The 21,644-nt window shown below is 40.5% G+C and overlaps 2 protein-coding genes across 3 annotated transcripts; both read right to left on the bottom strand.

Annotated features, from left to right (window-relative positions):
- Window positions 1-376: 376 nt before the first annotated feature.
- Window positions 377-5,997, bottom strand: LOC101464547 (26S proteasome non-ATPase regulatory subunit 4). Its single transcript, XM_004541313.5, has 10 exons — window positions 5,859-5,997; window positions 4,838-4,978; window positions 4,639-4,753; window positions 3,462-3,548; window positions 2,863-2,931; window positions 2,560-2,775; window positions 1,652-1,760; window positions 1,409-1,546; window positions 924-979; window positions 377-825 (listed from the first exon to the last, which is right to left on the bottom strand). Exons 1-10 carry the CDS (start codon window positions 5,882-5,884, stop codon window positions 655-657), a joined length of 1,128 nt encoding a protein of 375 aa, XP_004541370.1. The 5' UTR covers window positions 5,885-5,997; the 3' UTR covers window positions 377-654.
- A 1,525-nt stretch (window positions 5,998-7,522) lies between these two features.
- On the bottom strand, window positions 7,523-21,050 carry pip5k1ab (phosphatidylinositol-4-phosphate 5-kinase, type I, alpha, b). Of its 2 annotated transcripts, XM_004541316.4 has the most exons (17): window positions 20,927-21,034; window positions 19,113-19,151; window positions 17,581-17,615; window positions 16,917-17,003; window positions 16,540-16,670; window positions 16,329-16,446; window positions 15,690-15,842; window positions 15,254-15,553; window positions 13,589-13,824; window positions 13,396-13,479; window positions 13,227-13,275; window positions 12,948-13,032; window positions 12,686-12,856; window positions 11,905-12,037; window positions 11,762-11,824; window positions 11,540-11,639; window positions 7,523-11,461 (listed from the first exon to the last, which is right to left on the bottom strand). In XM_004541316.4, the coding sequence occupies exons 1-17, from the start codon at window positions 20,970-20,972 to the stop codon at window positions 11,459-11,461; spliced, it is 1,833 nt and encodes a 610-aa protein (XP_004541373.4). In that variant the 5' UTR covers window positions 20,973-21,034; the 3' UTR covers window positions 7,523-11,458. The 2 variants fall into 2 exon arrangements, with proteins under 2 accessions (XP_004541373.4, XP_004541374.4); XM_004541317.4 differs by lacking the exon at window positions 19,113-19,151 and having other exon boundaries at window positions 20,927-21,050.
- Window positions 21,051-21,644: the final 594 nt, after the last annotated feature.

Raw genomic sequence — 21,644 nt, 5'->3', positions numbered from 1 at the left:
AAAAAGTGAGGCTTCAATTCATACAGGTTCACTAAAATTGAAGCACAGATTCAAAAACGTTGCCTGGTCTGATGAGCTGGATATTTTCTTTATGACCCCAACATTTCCATTCTGACGACTGCTTCCAGCAGGGCAATGCACCGATGCGAAATTGATATCATGGATGTGAAGCTTACAAGTCTGCAGCAATTGTGTGATCATTTTGATATGGACCAAAATCTCTGAGGAATGTTTCCTGCAAAAGGGAATCCAACCTGTACTAATAAGTTGTACAATAAATAAATAAATATTTCAATTATATTCTTAAATGGAAGTGTATGCAAGTATCAGGCCAACATTTTTTTCTAGTTTGTGCAAGGAAATTAAAAACTGTAAATAAACTTTTGAATTCTGGAAATTTATTGAGGAAATCTGTCCATGTAACCATGTAACTTAGTTACATTAAAAACAAAAAAATCAAGATAACACAAGTCCTGAACACAGAAGGGTTAACATCAGATAAGTACATAAAAAAGGCAAATGTTTAGAGTTTACACAGCTATATAAACAAAAGGTGAACAAACTGTTACCTGTTCTGAGGAGAATAATGACGCTATGGTGAATGACACACACAGGGCAATTCTCATCCTTTATTTATAACACTGTGCATTATGCTCATTTCTTTTTCTCCTCGTCCTTCTTGGCGTCGGGTTTAGAGCCCGTTTGGGAAGCTAGAGAGCCCATGGCATTACGAATGGCCTCGTTGTTGGGGTCGACCCCAGGAAGGTTTTCTAAAACACTCTGGAGGAACTCCGGATCCTGCATAACATCATAATCCTCTTCATCCTGAGTAGAGGTTTTTAAATAAATAAATAAATATATAAAGGTTTTTGTTTTTAGTGTGATGAAAACTTTGATTTCAAACCACAGTTGCTTATATTCACCTTAGCTTCACTGGAGTCGATGTCAGCACCTGTATCCATGTCCTCAGCACCAAACTCTGCAGAACAAATGAAAGCAGTGATGTCTGTGCATAACAAAAAGGGGACTGGAAGTAATTGTAGTTGTTTTAACCTGAAATTTTTAATAGGAAAAAACAATTTTTAAAAAAGGTCTAAAATTTGAATTCCCCCCCCCCAGTTAGCTCAAGTTATACCCAAGTTGTACATTAACACTACCTTCATAAATATCTAACTAAAACTCTTTGGGGACTTGATGACCTACAAGCCAAATCTGGTATTTTGGTATTTTCGTACAGTAATCCAGCGCTGTAGCCATTTTTTCACCCCAAATTTACAGGTGAACTCTAGATACAAGTTAATACAAATTATGCACGTAACATATACAGAGCACTTATAAGTTATGAACCCTCTATAATAATTTGCTGACTGGCTGTAGTAAAAGAAGAAGAAAAAAAATGTAGGTAAACCTGCTCCTGCTCCCTGCATGGACATCTGCAGAGCATAGGCGATCTGCTCATCCTCTGTCATGCGGCTAAAGTCTGGTAGGGCAGGTGTGGCTGAGTCTGTATGTGGAACAGACATCTTCAGCAAGGCATCCTCAGACTCTGAAGCAGGCAAAAAAAGAATATGTTGCATGTATACACTCAGATCACTTGTCACTGAGGGAAAACAGGCAGCAATGGGCATCTATGAATACAATGTTTTCTCACCATCTGCAGCTGGGGAGGAAATGCCAGCTTCAGCAGCTGATGCAACAGCGGCTCTGCGAGCTTCATCCTCCTGTCGCTGTCTCTGCTCCTCCATGGACACACGCAGAGCCTAGTGAGAAGAGCAGGAGACAAAACAAAAATTACTTCCTAATGAAACACGTTGAGTCTTACAACTGTGCAGAAAAAAGCAAAGAAAAGGCAGAAAATATAATGAAGAAAGACTAAGGCTATGTCCACACGTACCCGGGTATTTTTGAAAACGCAGATTTTTCTATGCGTTTGCACCTTTCGTCCACACGTAAACGGCGTTTTTGGTCACTGAAAACGGAGATTTTTAGAAACTCCAGCCAGGGTGGATATTTTTGAAAACTCCGTTTTTGCATTTACGTGTGGACGAGAAAAACTGAGAAAACGCAGCGTCAAAGGTGTGCGCATTTTTTGACGTCACACTGTGCGCCACGTTATTGTTTCGGTGAAATGAATTTCTACAATACTGTTACTGTTAATTGTACTCTCTGCAGTGTTTAAATGCTTACACACAGTTACTGTCCCTCCACACATACGACTCGGTTCTGCTTCTATGCCCCAGCTTTGTTTACTATTTCCCACCGAGGCTTCTAGACTTCTGATTGGCCAACATTTCTGCATGGTTAGGAATATATCGCCACCTGTTGCTTTGGCATGTTCATAGCAGCGTTTTCCTTCATTTCTGCCTTTACGTGTGGACGGGATTATTTTTTAAAACGAAAACGGAAAATCTCCGTTTTCAAAAATACCCGTGTACGTGTGGACGTAGCCTAAAATAGATCATTTGAAGAACTTTTAATGTAGTCACAAAAAGTTGCGGCTATATTAAACTGCACAAACTATACAAACAAAAACAAAAATTGTGTCCTGTGTTCACTCACCAAAGCCAGCTCAGGGTCTGCACTGGGATCTACTCCAAACTCAAAGTCACTGGCACCCAGACCCAACATGGCACCACCCTCTCCTGCCAGAATGGGTGAGGACAGCAGGGCATCGGCAAGACTGGGACCCGGGGGTACTGTGACCAGGTGGGAACCTGCTCCCTCTTTGCCATTCAGCGTGTTGATGAAGGCTGTCAGCTTCTCTGTGTTCATCGCCTGCGGGCAGAGCAGAAGTTAAGGGGTGCATGTAAAAAAATGTTTGAGTGGGTTATAAGCTCAGAAGGTTAAAAAAAATAAAAATACCTCCTCTCCAAAGTTAATGACATCAACATTGACCTTTTCTTTCTTCAAACGCTTTGCCATTTTGATCAACTACAAAAAGAGAGAAACACTTGAGTTAAAACAAACACTAATTTATCAGGCGCGTCATACATTTATAAGTTCAACATTGACATCAGAGACCACTTAGCTAACAAACTGGTGTCTGTTTAAGGAAACAGCAATACTAAAGAAGCTGTTGAAGCAGCTTCAGCTCCCAGGCCAAGATTTGAAGACTTTATGTTCTTTAAAGCAACAGAATCGCTCTGTGAGGTACATTTCCTTTGTAAACAATTCAACCGATGCTGTAACGTTGAGATTGTGGCCTGCATGCTGTGAGATAGTAATGTCAAGTTTGTCACGTCTTTTGTAACCTTAAGATACGACACTGCCGTCCAACTAGTGATTTCAGAGTAAACTCAGTTAACTGTAATAAACTGATTGCTTTCCAGATGCTAGTCTGAAACAGCTGCAAGTCTTCTCACTGGTTATCTTAACCAAGGTGGGGGAAAGCAACACTTTTTGAGCAATACATGAACCCTAATAAGATAATAATAATAACTAATAACAAGAGTTTGGCTTACTTCTTTTTCGTTGTCACACACTGGGCTGCCAACAAACGCAATTATACGCATCTTGTGGTTTTTGCCCTGTCTGTGCTTCAGCGCCAACTACAGACAGAAAGACAGAACATTAAAAAAGAGAAACGAACACATACAAAATAAAATGCATCTGTGTGATTTTCTGTGTGTGAACATAAAAACAGAAATGGCAGAATAGCATTTACCAACATCAATACAATCAGTACCACTGATAACAACTGCATGAACTTTTAGCGATACAGCCAAATGTATGTTATGTAAAAACAACCAAACACATAAAAAAACCTTTTGAAATATCCAAAGTTAAGGAACAATTTCAAGTTGCAAACTACACTGAAAGTATCAAATGGAATTTCAAGGAAACCTGTGGAAAGCTGCCCTTTTTCACAAGTCTGTAACACTTATGCTGGATTCAGACTTCGGCACTGAGTCAGGTGAGGTTTGTGGCATAACCTAAATAAGTGGCCCACGTTTTTGCTGATACTTATACTGATGCTATGATCATTATTCCTTATATTGAGACGATTATCGTTATTCTCTCACTAATAAGTTCAAAGACTGTGACCAAAAGTAGTTTGTCATTATGACGTAGCTACGACATAGATTAACACAAATCCCCAGTTTGTTTGTTTTGCTTCTCTCACAATCTTCTTGTTACTTTTAGCCTTTCCAGTCAAGCTCTTGTACTGCAGTCGAGCTCACTCCTTACGTCCGTTCTTCCTGATTGCTTTCTTGCTCGTACAAATTAAATAACAGAGTACAACTTAGCCTTTCCTGCACTGTCGAACCCACAACTTCTTCTGCAATGGCCACATCCTCCTCCTTTTTTTGAAACACTAGGCTCTGTTTCGTCTAATATTTACTACACTAACTGGGCTTAAGAACCGTTACTTCAAAATATTCTGCAATTCTGCAAACCCAGCAGCTCCTCGCTTAGACAACAAAATTTGCTACTGTATCCATTAATTTAAAAGGACCTCACTAAAGCTGCGGAGAGCAACAACAACACCATTAGTCCAGAGTTTTTAATCAAACTCTGGACTAATGATCCATCCACATGTCTTAAAACTTCACTGCATTCAAGCATTTCTACTTGTCTATTGTGTGTCCAGCAATAAGACCAAGATAGCAGTTGTTGTATGATAAAAATCAATCTCACATGCGCCACCCTGATACCGGTGCAGAAGCTAATGTTTCCACATGGCTGCACAGCATGCAGCTTCGACAGTATCCTCCCCGTATCCGGAGTCAGCGTGGTAAGCACCTCACAGTTGCTGCAGAGCGAATCACAACACTTGTGTTATCATAGGTTTAATCCCATCTTAAACCTCAGTATACTGAAGTGGATTGCTGCTTACTTTGCCATGGAGATGAGGCCCACGTTGTTTTCAGGGTTGCTTCGAGTCTTTGAGTGACATACGATGTTAACAGCATCCTGCTGAGCCTGCAGCCGAGTGGGTAGAAAGTCTCCATTTCGCATGTACTCACTGTTGTCCACACTAAGGAAATTTATAGTAGATTATTTAAAATATAAGCACTTGTTCAATGTAAATGAATGCTATAAGTCAAATAATATAAATATTGCTTGTGAAAAGAGGCCAAAAACAAATATCATCAGGATTTTTCCTACTCAAAATTGGCATTTAAAGGTTGATTATGCAAATAAACGAATCTAAAACCACTCAAATTATTTAAAAAAAAATGCCTTAAAAAATAAAAACAAAATTTTTAGGCAGCTTCTTGAACATAGCAGCTACTGTATAAATGTTTACAATTTGGGCTTTGTAAAAATAGGATTTTACCGACTTCATATAGAAATAAATACAATGTTTTAATAACAATGTTTGAAAGCCTTTTATTGTCTCAAAGGATGAGTTATGTTACGTTAAAAGATAGATATAGGTCTAATTTAAGACAAGCGATAGCATTCATCTTTGTTTACTGCGTTGGTGAAATGTATGTTTTCATATTGACAGTAGCCTTTTGATTTGTTAGCGGGCTAATGCTAACGTATCAAACTGCTTTTAATCTACCGCCAGAAGCAACCTAAAAATTACAGCTAGATTAAATTCAAGTTGGGTAGAAACGATATGAATTAAACTACAAATATACAAGCAGTAGCATGACCAGGTCCCGATTAAAGAGCTGCTGTTCAGCTAACGATGATTGCTTTGAGCTGCTGGCTAACGTTAGGTTGTGGAGTGACTCAGGGAATAGACGGAGTTCATTATTTCCTAAACAAAGCGAGACAAACACGTCCAAAATAATTTATTTAAACAGCGCCAAAACGAAACACACTCAGCTTTTCATGTCACGGGTTCATTTAAACAAAGCTAGCACTCAAAAGTGTTCATTTTCAACATAATTCAAATTCCTTACCAGACCATAGTGCTTTCAAGCACCATCTTGGCGTCTGCCGTTTACTACGTCATCGTGATGCTTTGTGGGTAATGAAGTTAAATCGAAATTTCTCCGATAAAGCCAAATCTTTAAATTTTATATTTCTTGCTGTGTACAATCTACGGATTCCATAGCGTATAGGTATATATAGGAGCTTGTTTTCGATTCTGAAAAATAAATACATAAAATTGCCAGTCAGAAAGAAATTTTAAGCTATTATCTCAGAATTTCAATTTCAATTGCTGGTACAGTGAGCTGGAATGCCTGACTGTTATAAGCTGTTATAAACTAAAGGAAAACAGGTTAAATTATACCGAAATAATTAAAATCTTTACATTGCATACAATTTAGAAAAGATGTAAGAAGCAATAATGGCTTTACATCATATTTCAATGTACATGCTGCAACAGCTTGCTGTGGTTTTCTTAATCGCACTTAATATGTAATAGGAAAAAAATCACACACACACTCACACATCAAAGCCCCCATTAGTTCATATTTTCAGTTTAAAAAAAGAAAAAGAAACCATCCACAGTCCAGTGGAAAGAAAGCAGGTCAACCGATGTTGGCCTTGCAAATAAAAGTGGGTTAAACATCCTAAAGTGGGGGCCAAATCATCCAGAGGCAGAGGATTTCACAACTGGGATGGAAGGTATGAGATATGCATTTCTCTGTAAAAAACTTAGAAGCTCGAAACCTTGACATTATTCACCTGACAGTGACTGAATGACCATGAAATGTTATCAAAAGAACTCACTATCTTCACTGATACTAAACGGTTCAACCTTTAAGTGAAAATAACTGTACTCTTAATGTCTGCAACATGCTACACACACACACACTTGTGACTTATTTCATCTTCCACTTGTGCAGATCTCTAAGGGAAAGTTTTGGTCTTCCTAAAAAATTTGAATTTGAATTTGAAAAGACCAACCCAGGTCATGTGAAAGTCCTTACATCTAAAAACAGCTGCAATTCTCTGAGTTCCTGTCTGCGGTAACTGATCAGACAGTGCAAACAAAGTTTGTTCATTTCAGTATTTCAAGAACAGTTTGTCCCAGTTCCTAGCATCTGGAACATCTGTTTAGATCCCTCACTGATATTACCAGGAACAATGTACTCTTGGCCCAATTTGGAACAAAACAATAAATGAACTTTTGGTCTTTAACATTGCACCTGGATGATGTCGACTGGCTTAAACTGGAAAGATAAAGCCAGTTCCTGTTGCTGTCATTACCTCCAAACACTCGTTACTCTGTAAGCATCACCTGGAGCTCTGACAGCAGATTATTTCACCTGAGGATGGATGGCAAGCTAATTTTAATGAGATTCACCTACCATCAGGATCCACTCAAGGAGCATCTCACACCCCACCAGTGGGCAGTGTGACACCAGTAAGACTTTCAGTCATATGAATTCCCAAAAACAGATTAAATCTTTCCTTCACAAACCATTTTGGGATAAACTGTAACATGGCAAAAAGTGGAAAAAGTAAAGTTAATCCTTTCCAGCTCAGTATGAAACCAAAGTGCATATTTTCATGCAGGAAGTGATATAATAGGGTGCAAAACAAGAAATCAATTTTAGTAACTGCAGCATTCACTGCGATGCTCAGATTTAAAAACAACAACAACCAACCAAAATGAAGACTTACAAAATGTGTTTATTCATTTAAAATCAGACATGAAAACATCACCACCACCACCACCACATAACTGAAACATGGCCGGAGGGACAGGCAGCACATATCGCATGAGAAGGCATTTCCGTGACTCATATGTACATATACACATTTTGTACACAGTAAAAATATAGTAATCGAAGCATATAGGACAACCAGCAACGGTGGCTCAAGAGCCGTATAACACATTCATGTAGAAAAAAGCATGGAGAAAATCATCATGGAGAGAATATATCTATCGTATCACAATCCAAACATGTAATATAAAAAGTGAAATTGTCAAACAGTCTCCCTTTATAGGCAACACATGCTATAAAGTTTCAGACATCCTTCTGTCAGTATACACTTTACTTACAATCATCTAAAAAGGTACATAACACATCACTTCAACCTACAGCAATCAGTCGTATCAATAAATATGCTTCTTAGAGCTGAAAAGTGGCAGATTGTGGTTCATATTGCATTACTTCAAATTCATTGTAGTGTCTACTACTGAGTGTACTGCCTTAGAAGCACCAAAGGAGGTTTTTCCTTTTGTCACGGTGTAGTACATTACTCCAGCAAAACTGGTGTGCAGCCAGCAATTAACCAGTGCAACCAATTCATCACATAAAAACATCAAAATGCAGCTCTCGCAAAATCAAACCCGGACTCGTTCTGATCTGAAGACACTGTCAGAGTGTTTACTCTGTTGGCTGTGGCATTTCATTTTTGTATTATAACTGTGATTAGTTTACATTTCAGCAAACTACCAGAACTATTTCATTTCAAGTACAACTAAAAGGTTCTAAACGCTACCACAAATGAATGAATTTCACAGGAATGTGGAGATAAATCTTGAAATGAAGAAATAATTGACAAAGAAATGTTATCAGGCTCTGGATTTTACGTCAGATAAAACTTTCAACGTCAGGAAAAACAAAATACATCCAGTTTAATAATAAATCCTTAAACACAGGTCAGCCCAGTGTTATTACCATACAGAAACCATCAGTCCATGCAGTAATCTAAAGCCCTCGCCCTCAGCCTCACGTTAACTGCACTAAATCTTCAGTCTACTCTGCTCTTCTCTTTGGTGACTTGCTTATAATACAAAAAGACTTAAATCGTCAGCTGTGCATTGATGAACATGAGTAATTTTCCTTCTTTCTCTAGTCACAGCTCATATTTCTTCCCAAGCCTCTCTGCTGCATAGACCACATGTGCTCAACAAACATAAATAACGATTCTTTAAATGAGATGTCTCAAGTTTTCCTTCAGTCACTTTGTAGTGATTTCTCTATCAGAAATATCTCTTGGGGTTAGAAAAAAAAAATCACTTAGGTAGAATAAACACAGCCACATTGAAGCTGAGCAAGACTTCATAAAAACACGATACAAAAATTACTTATCGTTAATAATATTGGTCTGAGTGGATGTGAGCGAGTGTCATTTCTGTAACCAGCAGAAATGAGGAGGCCGGTATATCCTTCAATGTATGCTGTGACAGGGAGCGATGTGATTGGCTGAGATGAAAAACCGCAGTGACCGAATACCTGATGTAATCAAAAAAAGGGAGATTGTAATAGATTTTAAAACTGAAAGTCTGAAAACTGACTCACTGGTTGGTCGAGACGTATAAATGGCAGTTTGAGGACTTCAGCTGTAGTGATAAGGCAGGTTTCTGTGTAACCAGTGCACTCACCTGTAAAAAGTGTCAGTTTTCATCGCATGTAAGGGAAGGGGACAAACACGGAAAGGCACAGACATGATGCACGGCAACTTTAAATTAAAAATTCAACAGCATCTACTGGTTAGCAATGCTGTTACACTTATACTTCAGCACATACGGCCATAAACAGAGAGGGGAGATGTTCAGGTTAGTATAAATGTGATCTGCCATGGTAACAAGACTAGGGATGGGTATCGAAAACCGGTTCTTGTTGAGAACCGGTTCCCACTGTTTCAATTCCTTGGAATTGTTTGCCATTTTTGCAAACGATTCCCTTATCAATTCCAGTCGCCCCGAATGACGTCACCACGTTACGGAGCGTCATTTACCTGGCAGGAAACATGGCGGCTCAAACGCTCAAAAGTTTGGTTATACTTTACGAGAACGGATGACAACAGGGCAACTTGCAATACTTGAAAAGTAGATATTTCATTTAAGGGAGGAAACACTACGAATATGCAAAAGCATTTGCTCACAAAACACGCGATGACCTTAAATGAATGTCGTGTTTTTAATTCCGCTCCGGACTCGTGAATCTCAACCCAGCAGCAGCGGTAACGTTTGCACGTCCTCTCCCGTTAATGCGGCAGGTAAATAATCAACTAACAGTGCATATTATGTTAGTGCGATCTGCCTTATTACAAAACCTGCCATTACTGTGCATTTAGGTGACCATGATGAGAGAGACAGACAGAGTCTGGCTCAGATGCTGGCAGTTCTCGCTGCAGTCTACCGGTAGCGTCTCCTTTCAGGCCAGGATAGACGAATGTCACCGAGCAGTGACTAAGTTTGTGGTAAAAGGTTTGCACTCATTTGCCACAGCAGATGCCCCGATTTTCGGTTAGTGAATGTGTTTAATTGTAGGCAGGGACATTACTGGATATTCTTGTGTAATTGCTACAGAATAATTTATGTTAAACTTTGTTATTGCTACAGAAGAATATTTATTTTATTATTTTACATTTACAATTTTTTTTCCCGGGGACCTTGTGACACCCCATTGAAGAGCCGTAGGCTGTGGATCTCTTAAGATCTCACTGTTGGGTTTGTAAAGCCATGTTACTCCTAAATTTCTATCTTATTCAAAAAGAAGAAACAAAGTTCTAAGCTAATCAACCTTAGTGTTCTCCTTTTTAAAAAAAAGAATTGATAAGAGAATCGATAAAGAATCGAATCGTTAAACAGAATCGAAAATGGAATCTGAATCGTGAAAATCTTATCGATACCCATCCCTAAATAAGACACGTTTTTTTATGCGGAAAAACACTACAATGTACATTCAGCAGTGGGAAGATCTATGTGGCACCACTGAGGCTTCCAGAAAAATAACTTATAAGAAAAAAATGACCATATAGGTCAGGTTAAAACCCCATCCCTCTGCTGTTTTAAATGAATACTGTACAATCGGTAAAGAAAAACGCAAACACGACTACAGAGTCGACAGCAGCAGGTGTTGATTTGACGGATTTCTATCGATGGCGGTGAGAGAGCCATGGATAGCTTAGAGTGCTGAGGGGAGATGGATGTGCAATAACAGGTACGCCGGAGTGGGAGTCACGGAAATGTGAACCCACCTAGACTGTGCACGAACGCACAGTAACATTCATTCCTCCTATGTAGGCTATGCCCTTCATGTGCTTTTGTGTGTGTGTTCCTGCTGAACTGTCCCTGCCCACTCCTACCCACATCTCCTCATGCTGTGGATAGTGGGCAGGATGACTGGCTCTTCAAGGGATAATTTGACTGCCTTCCATGATCAACTGGTGATAGTGAAGATGACCTCTTTTTTTGTTATTTCTCTTTCAATACAATATACAACTCATTATATTGTTTATTATATCATCGCTGCAGACGGACATGAAGGGAAATCTTCAATTCAGGGCCGAACGCCTTTTTCTGAGTGTGTATCGGACAGTTTTGGATAGGTGTGGACAAATATGTACACACAGTGACAGTGCTGATGGCTGGGGAAGTCTGGAGCCTACCGCACAACATGGTCCAAATCACTGCTTTCCTCACGGTCACAAACCATGCTGTTTTATTCGGTGGCTACTGTATAAACTGCAGAGGTCACAAAACAGCAGAGGAGCGATGGAGGGTCTGCGGTGGATGACTGACTCCAGTTCATTTTGCCTTTCTTCTACCCACCTCGCCGTTTCCAGAAGTCTCTCATTGCTGGGAGTGTTTTTACTGCAAAGAAAAAATGTAATTAAGATTGTTTTGTATTTCTGACACCATGCATAAACACTAGCGAATGAACACACTTACGAAACAGATGTTGGTCTCAGGGACGATGTCCGACAGAGAAACTACATCTTCATTTCCAGACAGGTTGCCTGAATTATCTGCAGCCCCTTCTACTCCCAAACTGCAAAGCGGAAAAAGCAATCAATGAGACACAATGACTAACATAAGGAGTTAAAAAAAAACAACCCATATTTATTGATTTTGTTTTTTTTAAACAGACTTATCATTGGCTGTACTCTGTACCTGTGGGAAACAGCCTGGTCACAGTCAGTGTTTGCCGATTTGTGCACTTCCACGCCTACAGAGCTGCAGAGGAAAGTCAGAGTCAGACCAGAAGAGATGAAAAAACACAGCGTGAGCACGAGAAGGAAGATGAGAGGTTTTACCGCAGGGGAGGAGAGGTGGAGACAACTCCTGTGCTGCCTTGTGATGAGGTGGACAGATTGGCCTCGCAGTCTGCAGGGTTGTCTACCAGCGGAGGAGTCCGAGGAACCAGATCCGGCCTTCCTGACTGCACACCTGAGGAAAAAAAAAAGATATTAATATGGCAATTACAGAGAGTTTAACAAGCTTATCCAAAGCTGAGTGCAGTTTAGAACAAAATTAAGCCTGTGGGGAATGCAAGGAGCTGCTGCAGATACAGTATGGGGATGAGCGCAACTAGTTGACTAGTCTTTCCAAGGCTGATGCTGCGCACTGCCTTTCTCTTGCCTTCTATGATGGGAAGTTGTAATCAGGTGAAAAGTAGGTAGAAAGTAAGCACACGACAGCTGTGTGCTTCTGCAGGACTCTGTGACTGTACATTGGCTCAGTCAGAGTTAACAAATCACATTCTGCACAGACATATGGACACTCACTGCTCACATTAACTACAACTACCGTAACAGGTCTGACTTTGCACGTGTGTGTGCGTGACATCAGATGACACAAAGCGCCAAACATTTCAGTGACATTTGAAACATCATTTTAGTGTTTCAAATGTCACTGAGTGTCACTACAATGTGTAGTTTGCTGATGCTATCTGCTGAACTTTATCTCAATTTTTCCCCCACCAATTTCATTTTTAATGCTTGACAAAAGTTTGGGGCCTGAACTTGTTCCCACATCAGTGACCACTCCACTTAACCACAGATCTACTTAATGTGACCTCATCTTCTTGGCTCTTACCGCTGTCCGCCTCGGACTCTGTGCTTTTAAAATGGGAGTGGTAAACTAGTCTGGAATCCACAGATGACTGTCCTGTCGCGTGGGAGAGCGGTGTGGGTGCTCCAAGAGTGGGCGCCCTCCTTAGCCCTGCCTGACCTCCACCGCGGCTTTTCTTGGATGGTGATGGTTTAACTGAAGAGGACAACAGGAAATGATCAGTGCAATCATCGGGACTTTTCACACCTCTGCTCTCAATGCAGTAAAATTACAAAGACAGACGTACGTGGAATTTTCTTGAACACTGTGTTGCACATGAATTGTTGGAAGCGCTCTGCATAGAAGCCAGGTCTGTGAACTGAAACTGTGTCCTAAGTACCAGGAAAAGGATCATTAAAACCTGACAGACCTTATAAAGCAACATTTCTGTTTTAATTCACCAACTCTTAAAAGTGAAAAAAAGCAGTCATAATTCTTTGTAGTCCAAGCTAATCAGTTAATATGCAAGCTACAATTACAATCAAAGTCTATTAATACATATTGTGATGTATAGTGTACGACTTACCCCATCATGGACCAGCGCCTTCCAGGAGTGCTCCAACTTCTTAATAAACCTAAATAATATCACATAATGAAACTATTTAGTGCAACTTACATAAGTGGCGTGAATCTTGCTTATGAATTAGCATAAATGCATATATAAAGAGTGGATTTTGCTGCTCTGACACACATACCTGTAAGATTGGAGAATATCGATGATGCCGATGTAGATCAGCAACCTCTCTCCTTTGCTATTGCGAGCAGGAATACCACCCATGCTGCAAGGTCACAGAAAGAACAACTGCTTCATTCACCATTATTTCACAGCTACAATTTCCCCAGCAAGCAAATACAGGCTGATACAGGTGTGCTGATGGTCACACTCACTGATCTTCTGAATCCAAAGCTCCCTTCCCTCGAGCCTCCCCCTGGATGGACTCCATGGCGGTGCAATACAGACTTTTCTGGGCTTGTGGTCGGCGCTGATCCGGGGTCACTGCTCCTTCAGACCCCGTATTGTCGACCAAACTGCCTCCACTACGCTCCTTTTCTCTGCTGGCCTGGTCCATGTTGTGGATGCCCATCAACAGACTGTAATCCATGATCTTGAAACTCTGCAGGAGCTGCAACAAAGAAACAAGTGCAATGAGAATCGTCTGGCAACGACTGGAACAACCAACTGTAAATCAATGCAAAGACACACTGTTTCACAACAGGCGCCAAAGACTTTGGCAACACTACAATAAAACATGATACGAGTGTACAATAATAAATGTGACATGCTGTCATATATATTACGCTCATTTAAAAACCCTGCTGCTGTTTCCTTACGCTACAGCAGCAAGGTTTTAAAATATGACAAAACAGGTCTAAGTGTTCAATCCAGCAACAGTTAAGAACAAAAATATTTGTAATGTGACCACTGATTCTGATTTAATCTTGATCCTGGAAACAAAGTTTGAGCCCAAAGTTGAAATACATCCCATCTACACAGGGATCAAAGTGAGATTTTTCAAGGCGGCAGTTGCCTAGGTAACCCTCTAATACAGTTATTTCCAAAGTATGGACCACAAGAGGTAATTTCTTACATAAAAAAAATATTTAAAAATTATTTTGGAATCCTTAAAAGTCTTGAGTTGGGTTTTGTGATTTACTTTCAAACTGCATTCAAATATTTAGATGTTAGTCACAGTCATTAGGTGAAAAGATATAACTCAAATAATCTGCTTTACATGACACAACAAAAAAGTCATCTGATCAGAAAATCTATTTTAAACTTAACTAAATAACACACCCAAATCAAAAAAGCAAAAAACAAACAAACAAACAAAAATACAAATGACAGTCCTAATGATTTTTCTTTGGTGGAAAGCCAGAACCTCTGGTGGCTGAAAACCCTGGAACAATGAGGTAATGGAAATGGATCGAATCAATAAAGCATGTGCAGCTGCTGATTAAAAGGAAAAATGATACAGAACATTCTGGCAGTCTGTGCAGATTGGCACCAGTCTACCCCCATCATTTCAAAAGATACCATCCCTCAAAGTAAATAAGGTATTAGTTTGCAGTGTCATGCAAGCTTGAGTCATCTTTCCGACACTACACACATCTGTTGATGACCCTGGAGCATGACAGCAAACAACAACCAATGCCAACTATCAACAACCACTAATCGACTTTGGAGAAATTGGAAATTATAGTAGTCTCTGTAAAATGTAAAGTTTAATGAAGTGCCAGTGCGCTACATGTCGACATTACATGTGTTGTACAATCTGTCAAGCCATCTGCAGGCCATTTACAATGTAAGGACTTTTCATTATATGGAAAAATAGCCTAAAATAACTAAATGAATCTAAAAAGTCTTTGATATTTCTTCACATTTATGCTGTATGTAGAGAAATTTCATTTTTTTTGTATCTTTTATGCAAGAGGATAACAACAATATAAAGTGGTGGTGTACTATTTGAGCTTGCCAAGCCATTCTCCATACACTTTAGTGCTCAGTACTTCAATAAACAATCTATACAAACCCGCCACATCTCTGTAACTCACCAGGCAGTCCCTCTGTATAGTCTTGCACAGAGCATTGTAGTTTTCTGCTTCCAGCAGCAGGCCATCAGGCATGTCCTGGATGAAGTCCAGGTCTTTGTGAGTGGGGACGGCCTTCTCTCTCTCCTTAGGGGAAGCCCGTCTCTTATAGGTGGAGCCTTTCAGGTCATACTTGAGGTGCATGGGGATGATTCTGGGCAGGAGATTGTTCATCACAACAATACGGATATTCTTACCGCCTGCCTGAACGCAATACAGTCCATAAAACTTAGGCAGCAGGGTGCGCTTGTTTTGGTTTATATTCTGAAAGGGAGAGGGAATAGACAAAAAAAAATTAGACACTGAAATTAGAAGAAAAACCTCCCCTTACTTGAGAATTGTTGCAGTAATAGTCACTCATTCTAAACAAACTCCCACCTCCCACTCTATCCACACTCACCATGAAGTATCCAGGCAGCAGTTTCTGGAGAAACTCTGCCTCTTTGTGTTGGACAGTCTTGATGATAAACTCATCATCACTGGAGACGTAGAAGAGGGAACCGCTGGCTCCGGGGTTCGACAGCTCGATCAGCGGCTCATTACACAGAGAATACTTCCAGAAAGAGACAGATGAACCCGCATTAATATAAAATCCAAAAAAACAAAACAGATTTTGTGTTTCTGAAGTAAGATATATGGGTCACTGGCTCCTGATTGCACAATTGATCGATTTAAACTACAGAGACATGATTATCAGTATTTCTAGTGCTGACTGTAAAAACAGACAGCAGAGAAAGAGTCAGGAGGAAAATAAAACGGAGCCAAAAAGCACTTGGACCACAGCTTATCATTCTGTCTGAGATGGCGCAGCTCCATGCCCACTGTGTCAGCAAATGTGGTGATGATGCAGACAAAAGCATCATCATTTTTGAGGAAAAAAAAAAAGAAAAGAAAAAAGGAGAAAACCTTCAGCTATTGTTCATTATTTCTCCAAAAGGGGATCATGTTTGCTTAAACCACTAAATATATATGCAGCATGTAGAGATTCACACACAGCTGTGGTGAACATGGCAGAATAAGCCTTGGGGTTAATACTGACCAGGTAGTCATCTGGCCGAATGCCAAACAGTTCCCTGAAGTAACGAAAGGCGATAGGAGCATAGGTCTTAAAGCGAAAGTCACTGTAGTGATGAGCAGGGGTCAGGTTACTGCCTTCGCTGGAAAGAGCAAGAAACAGATAAACCATTAAACTATGCAAAATGGAAAAATAACAGTTCACCTCATGCATTCAAACAACTCGTATCACAAACCTCGGGAAGAAGATGCTTTCAACAACTACAAAGTCCTGCATGAGAACATCCCTCTCCGCCTTTTGACTTAAGCTGCCAACTGTGTGAGCGATGCCCAATTGGATTGCTCCCTTTAGGGCAGATGACGTAGTCTAGGGAGGTCAGCGAGGAAAAGAGAGTAAGCACTGGAACAAACAGCATTTTACCCCTGTGACTTCTGCTGTTTCACTCACTATTCTTGGGTTTCCAGCAAGAGGAACTTCCAAACTAATTTTAGAATACAGACACCAAAACATGCAGGCCAACCCACTGAACTGTAAACACCTTGGATCACTCCGGCTCAGTGCTGCGGGTGTCAACAAATCACTGTTGTCACTGACCCCGACCCCTGCCCTTACTTTTTTGTAAGTAGTTTCTCCTGTGGTAGTCTCAACGCCCCGGTGTCCAATGGTCTTCTTCATACTCATGCCTGAAGAGCCGGGCATCTGAGGAGAGAGGCAGAAAGCTGTCAAAGGAAAATCAAACACAGTTTGATGTGTGTTTGTGCTGGTAAACGCAGAAAACAATGAGCTAGCTGTTGTAGTATGCAAGCTTTAGGCCAGATGGATGACAGCCTTAACCAAGCGATCAACTGGGCTCACAAGTAACTGAACTTGCAGAGGAAGGTCAAATTGTAAGACAGGAAACTAATCAAACAGCAATCAGCCTGATGTTACTATTCCTGACCAAAAAACTACCTCTGCACTTCCTCCTTTTATTGATATTGGAGCTACAAAAATGTCATAATTGTTTCTGAACCTACAGTATTATTATGAGTAACTATTCATATTTCAAAGTAAGAAAACTTTTAAATATTAATCTATGTAGAGCTTTGAGGAACAACAATGTGGCTCTCCTGCGTTACAAGAGCCACTCTCTCACTTCCATAATAAACTTTTAGTGACCGATGCCTCAAACTGCCAATGTCTGGATGAAAAAAAGTTCAGCCCTATAAGCCTGCTCTGCTCTCCTTTTCCCCTTAGAGCTGAGAGTAGTTACATTTACAGTATCTGCCATAGTTACCTCGGCGGGGGCCATTTTTCGAATGCTGCTGGTCCCTAAAAAGAAAACAGAAAAAGTTAAATTGAGAGGAAGATAAGTGCTCGAAAACCTGCAAGGAAAATCCTACATATACAGAGTAAGCACTCTGTATAGTTCCTTTGTTGAGACTCTGAAACCCAACCCATGCAGTCAGTACTCAAAGTCAAGGCTTGAAATAAATTTGAAGAGTTTGAGTTGGAAAGGCTTTGACCAATGACGAATTTGTTAGGGACTGTTTATGAATCCCTGTGCTGGTTAATTAGGCTATTTCCAGCACTGACGGATGACTATAAGACCGATGATGAACCCAAACCTAAATGTGGCCACAGTTACTACCGGCTGCACCCAGTATGTGAACTGGAACTACTTCTCCCATGAGCTAGCTGCTCCACATTCATCTGTTCCCCCAGGATGTGTGTCAACATCACCACCTCCTTTCAAAAAATGGTGCAATTTCTAGCTGTTGCTGTCCCAGCCTACTTTAAGCCTCAGACTAACTTTGATTTTATAACTGAAATCCACTCCAGCATGCTCACGAATGCTCAGATGTTTCCTAAAGGCAACCTAACAACTCTTTAAATGCTTTGTTTTGAACGGTGATGGACTGAGGGGCAGCACAAAGGCCTGGTATAAGATAAATAGGGATTTTTTTTGAACAGTGAATCACGCAAAGCTACTCTTGTAGCCCAAGAATGAAATATGAAGCAGGAAATGAGGTAACAGGTCCCCTTTAAATTAGGCCATTTAGTAAACTCTGTTATCCGACTAGAGATCTATGAGACTGATATTCTGTTCAATTCTGTGTAATTCAATGTTTATTTCACCATGTGACAAGCTAATGCCGCATGGAGATATGAAGGAACACTGGAGGGTTTTCATGCCTGCATGAAACCTCAAACACAACAGCTTCTGTTTGTGTGCCTGTAAAATAATAATGCAAACACCAAGCCAAGACCTTTGCTTAATTGCTAAACAAAGATAAGTCATTAAATCCCAGCATACAGATGTTTGGTAAGAAAGGCACTCAAGTGCAACAAAATAAATACAGCGAATGAGTTCCTGTGTCCTGTCCTTATATAAACTTGGTGTATACACTTACTACATCGCCCACTCTGCAATCACCTCTAGCCTGTAACCAATGGCAACATCTCCTCCACTGCAGTACCATAGGTCAATATACACACAAAAAAAGACTGAAGGCTACAAAGTTTTTACACCTGTAGTAACAAGTGAGTCTGAAAAATTGTCTTTCTGCCCCCATCAAATCTAAACCTGGCAATGCACAGAAAATGAACATTTTCAACCTAAGAAATGCAGGACTATGTATAATTACACAGACTCACTGAATGCCATGCATCTCTCCTGAGTTAGCAGGGACACACTGCAATCTGCTGGGAAACAATGAGCATCGCTCTGCCCACATTCCCTCTCATTATGTAAAACAACACACTATATCATCACTACTCATGCAGTTGCTGCTCACAGTCACAAACACAGCACACCCATGCGAATACCTCGCTGCAACGCTCTCCTCCAGAACTGAGTCCTGATATCTGCGGAGCAGGACAAGGTCAGGCTAACTGGCTTAACCAAGTACATGCGCCACACTGAACTCATTTAAAGTAGGTGTGCACAGAAGTAAAGGAAGCATGGCCTAAATAATTAAGTCAGTTAAGCAACTGCTACTTTTCTTTTATTGTAAAAGGAAAACCATCAGGACCGTTTACAAAACAAACATGATTAAATGTGCTCAACATGTAAAATAGAATATTGTTTACCAAAAATAACTTAGAAATGGACAATTTTGTTTAAGGTAGATAACACAGACTGTTACTAAATTTGGATCATGCGTACTTGCATGTGTAGTAACCCCAGATGGCCCGGTTTCAGCTATGATTGTTATTATTACTACCATCTGTATTTATTAAGGTCAATATACAACCAGTTAATGGCATATATTGTGCAGCAGACTATGGATAGTAATTAGACTAAGTCAGTTCCCTAACAATGACTTTAGCTCATCAGCGGCAGGCCTCACTACAATAGGCAAACCATCTGTTCCTCTCTGTGTACCAAACAAGTCCCTGCCAGCCTTGTTTACGCACAGCCCACAGCATGCACGGCAATACCATGACCCATGGACACACTCTTTAAGGTCATTTCTGAAGAATCCACAAATATACTGTTTCTTGACCTGATTTGGAAACGACGCTGATAAAAGCCATTAGGGAAACCACAGTGAGTTACTGTCACTGAAGTGTCTGTGAGCGTGAATGCTACATCTTGTGCTTGTGCTGTCCCTGGATTTCAGCCATCTGGGAGCCACAGGAGTGCTTTAAAAAGCAACTATTTTTATTCACTGATTCAGACTGGGTGGTTACCAGGAGCAGAGCAACTCAAACATATACAGGGAAGCTAATGAGTGATGCACAACTAACTGGATTAGAGAGATGCATCTTCCCCATTGCGTGCTTTATCTTGGGGGAAAAGAAGTCTCTGAAAGCACATGATCAATCTATATCTGTGAAGCAAGTGGAACCAGTTCATGTGCAGTGCATAGGTCTGATATCGGTGATCCTAAACAAAGGTGCTTAAATAAATTAAGGCTGCTTTATTGACTTAGATAAGCGTGACAAAGGAACGCAGAAAAAGACAATACACCACCTAAACTGTACAGTAACAGTTGGGAGGTGTTTAATGAAGCCCTTAGGTAAGTGAAAGCGGATTTTTTTTTTTATCCATGTACATCACAAAACGTTCAGAGGAAGAGGAAACGGGATGTAACAGGCGAGGAAGACGTGAGTGAGAGCAGTTACCGTTAACTTCCCATAGATGCTTGAGGGGGGGGGTTAACACCAGCAGTATTACACACGTCCCATTCATTTACCAAGCAACGGCGATCTTTATTTATAAAATCTCAACTCGCCTTCACCTGCTTCGTTTGCGTGTAAACACCATAAAGCGTCAACAAGACAGCCGGTTTGATAACAAAACAGTTTGGTCAACGTGGTGTCGGGAATTACTTTATAGCACGCTATAAAATCAATAGATTGTTCCTCATATTTAAGAGTGGCCTGCACACAAAATCTTCTTGTGTTTTAACACGAGAAGACCAGGATTTATTAAAGAGCCAGCTAAATAAGCGAACCACAGATTGGTTCATTTCTTTGGTGGAAAATCTCGATGCTAATTAGCTAACGGCTAACGAAGGCTCAATTACAGCCAGAGCTCCAGCGTTGCATCACTTTCAATGCTTTAAAACACTGTAGATATCGCTTTTTACGCTAGTTTTGAGACGAGAAAGGAATGAGATTTGATAGCTAGATACCTGTCGGGGCTGCTGATCCCATGTCTGCTGTTCCAGCAGTCGCCATTACGATCTGACTGTTAACATCATAGACAGAGCCGACACTTGAATTTTGATGCTCGTGTTGCTGCTGCTGCAGCACCACAGCGCCTCCAGTGGAGGGACGTGGGACGGTTTCAGTTTGCTGTAGTGCGACAGAAAGGCGCCCGCAATTGAATATATACACTACTCAAAAAAGAAGTTGTCGGCTGACTCTTGTTGTAAAAATAAAACAATTCAGCCCCGTGGTACAAGTCAAAACTTCTTGGGGAGCTAATAGGTTTCATTTCCACCGGTTTATGACCTCTGCTTCCCTTTTCCTGCCTCCTCTTGCTCTGTTTGTTCGTCGTAGCTCTGCAGGTGGAGGACTGCGATTTGGAGTGATGTTTCCAAAGATGCCCTGATTCAGTCTGCTTCCTTTTTGTATTTACTTGACTTTCATGTAAGTCAGGTGGTGACACTGATAGACTTTGAGGTGCCATCTGTACCTGTTCGAAGGCTGCTTTTATCGGCATTCTGTGGACCACCACTTTTAGATGGATTACCAGACTGGTCAGGTGAATCTGGCTTGTGTGATGACAGAGAGGACATGCCTTTGTCCTCATCCTTAAAATAAAGAGTGGATGCCAAAGCTGGTGTTTTGATGCTTCAATGTCTGCAAATTTTCTGTTGATAAGAAGAAAAATGAATGAAACAATGA

Source organism: Maylandia zebra, linkage group LG11 (genome assembly GCF_041146795.1).
Source record: "Maylandia zebra isolate NMK-2024a linkage group LG11, Mzebra_GT3a, whole genome shotgun sequence".
In the NCBI taxonomy this organism is placed as follows: domain Eukaryota; kingdom Metazoa; phylum Chordata; class Actinopteri; order Cichliformes; family Cichlidae; genus Maylandia; species Maylandia zebra.
This window is presented reverse-complemented; position numbering and strand designations above follow the sequence as displayed.

Bases quoted from the DNA above. Each gene is read 5' to 3' on its own strand.
- LOC101464547 (XM_004541313.5), bottom strand. From the start codon at position 5,884: ATGGTGCTTGAAAGCACTATGGTCTG. The intron at 4,754-4,837 runs GTAAGCAGCAAT...TTCGCTCTGCAG, and splicing joins GGCCTCATCTCCATGGCAAA to CAACTGTGAGGTGCTTACCA. The intron at 1,547-1,651 runs GTGAGAAAACAT...TGCCTGCTTCAG, and splicing joins TTCCTCCCCAGCTGCAGATG to AGTCTGAGGATGCCTTGCTG.
- pip5k1ab (XM_004541316.4), bottom strand. From the start codon at position 20,972: ATGGCGACTGCTGGAACAGCAGACATGGGATCAGCAGCCCCGACAG. The intron at 15,843-16,328 runs GTCAGTATTAAC...TCTTTCTGGAAG, and splicing joins TTCGGCCAGATGACTACCTG to TATTCTCTGTGTAATGAGCC. The intron at 12,038-12,685 runs GTAAGAGCCAAG...TTTTTTCCTCAG, and splicing joins AGAGTCCGAGGCGGACAGCG to GTGTGCAGTCAGGAAGGCCG.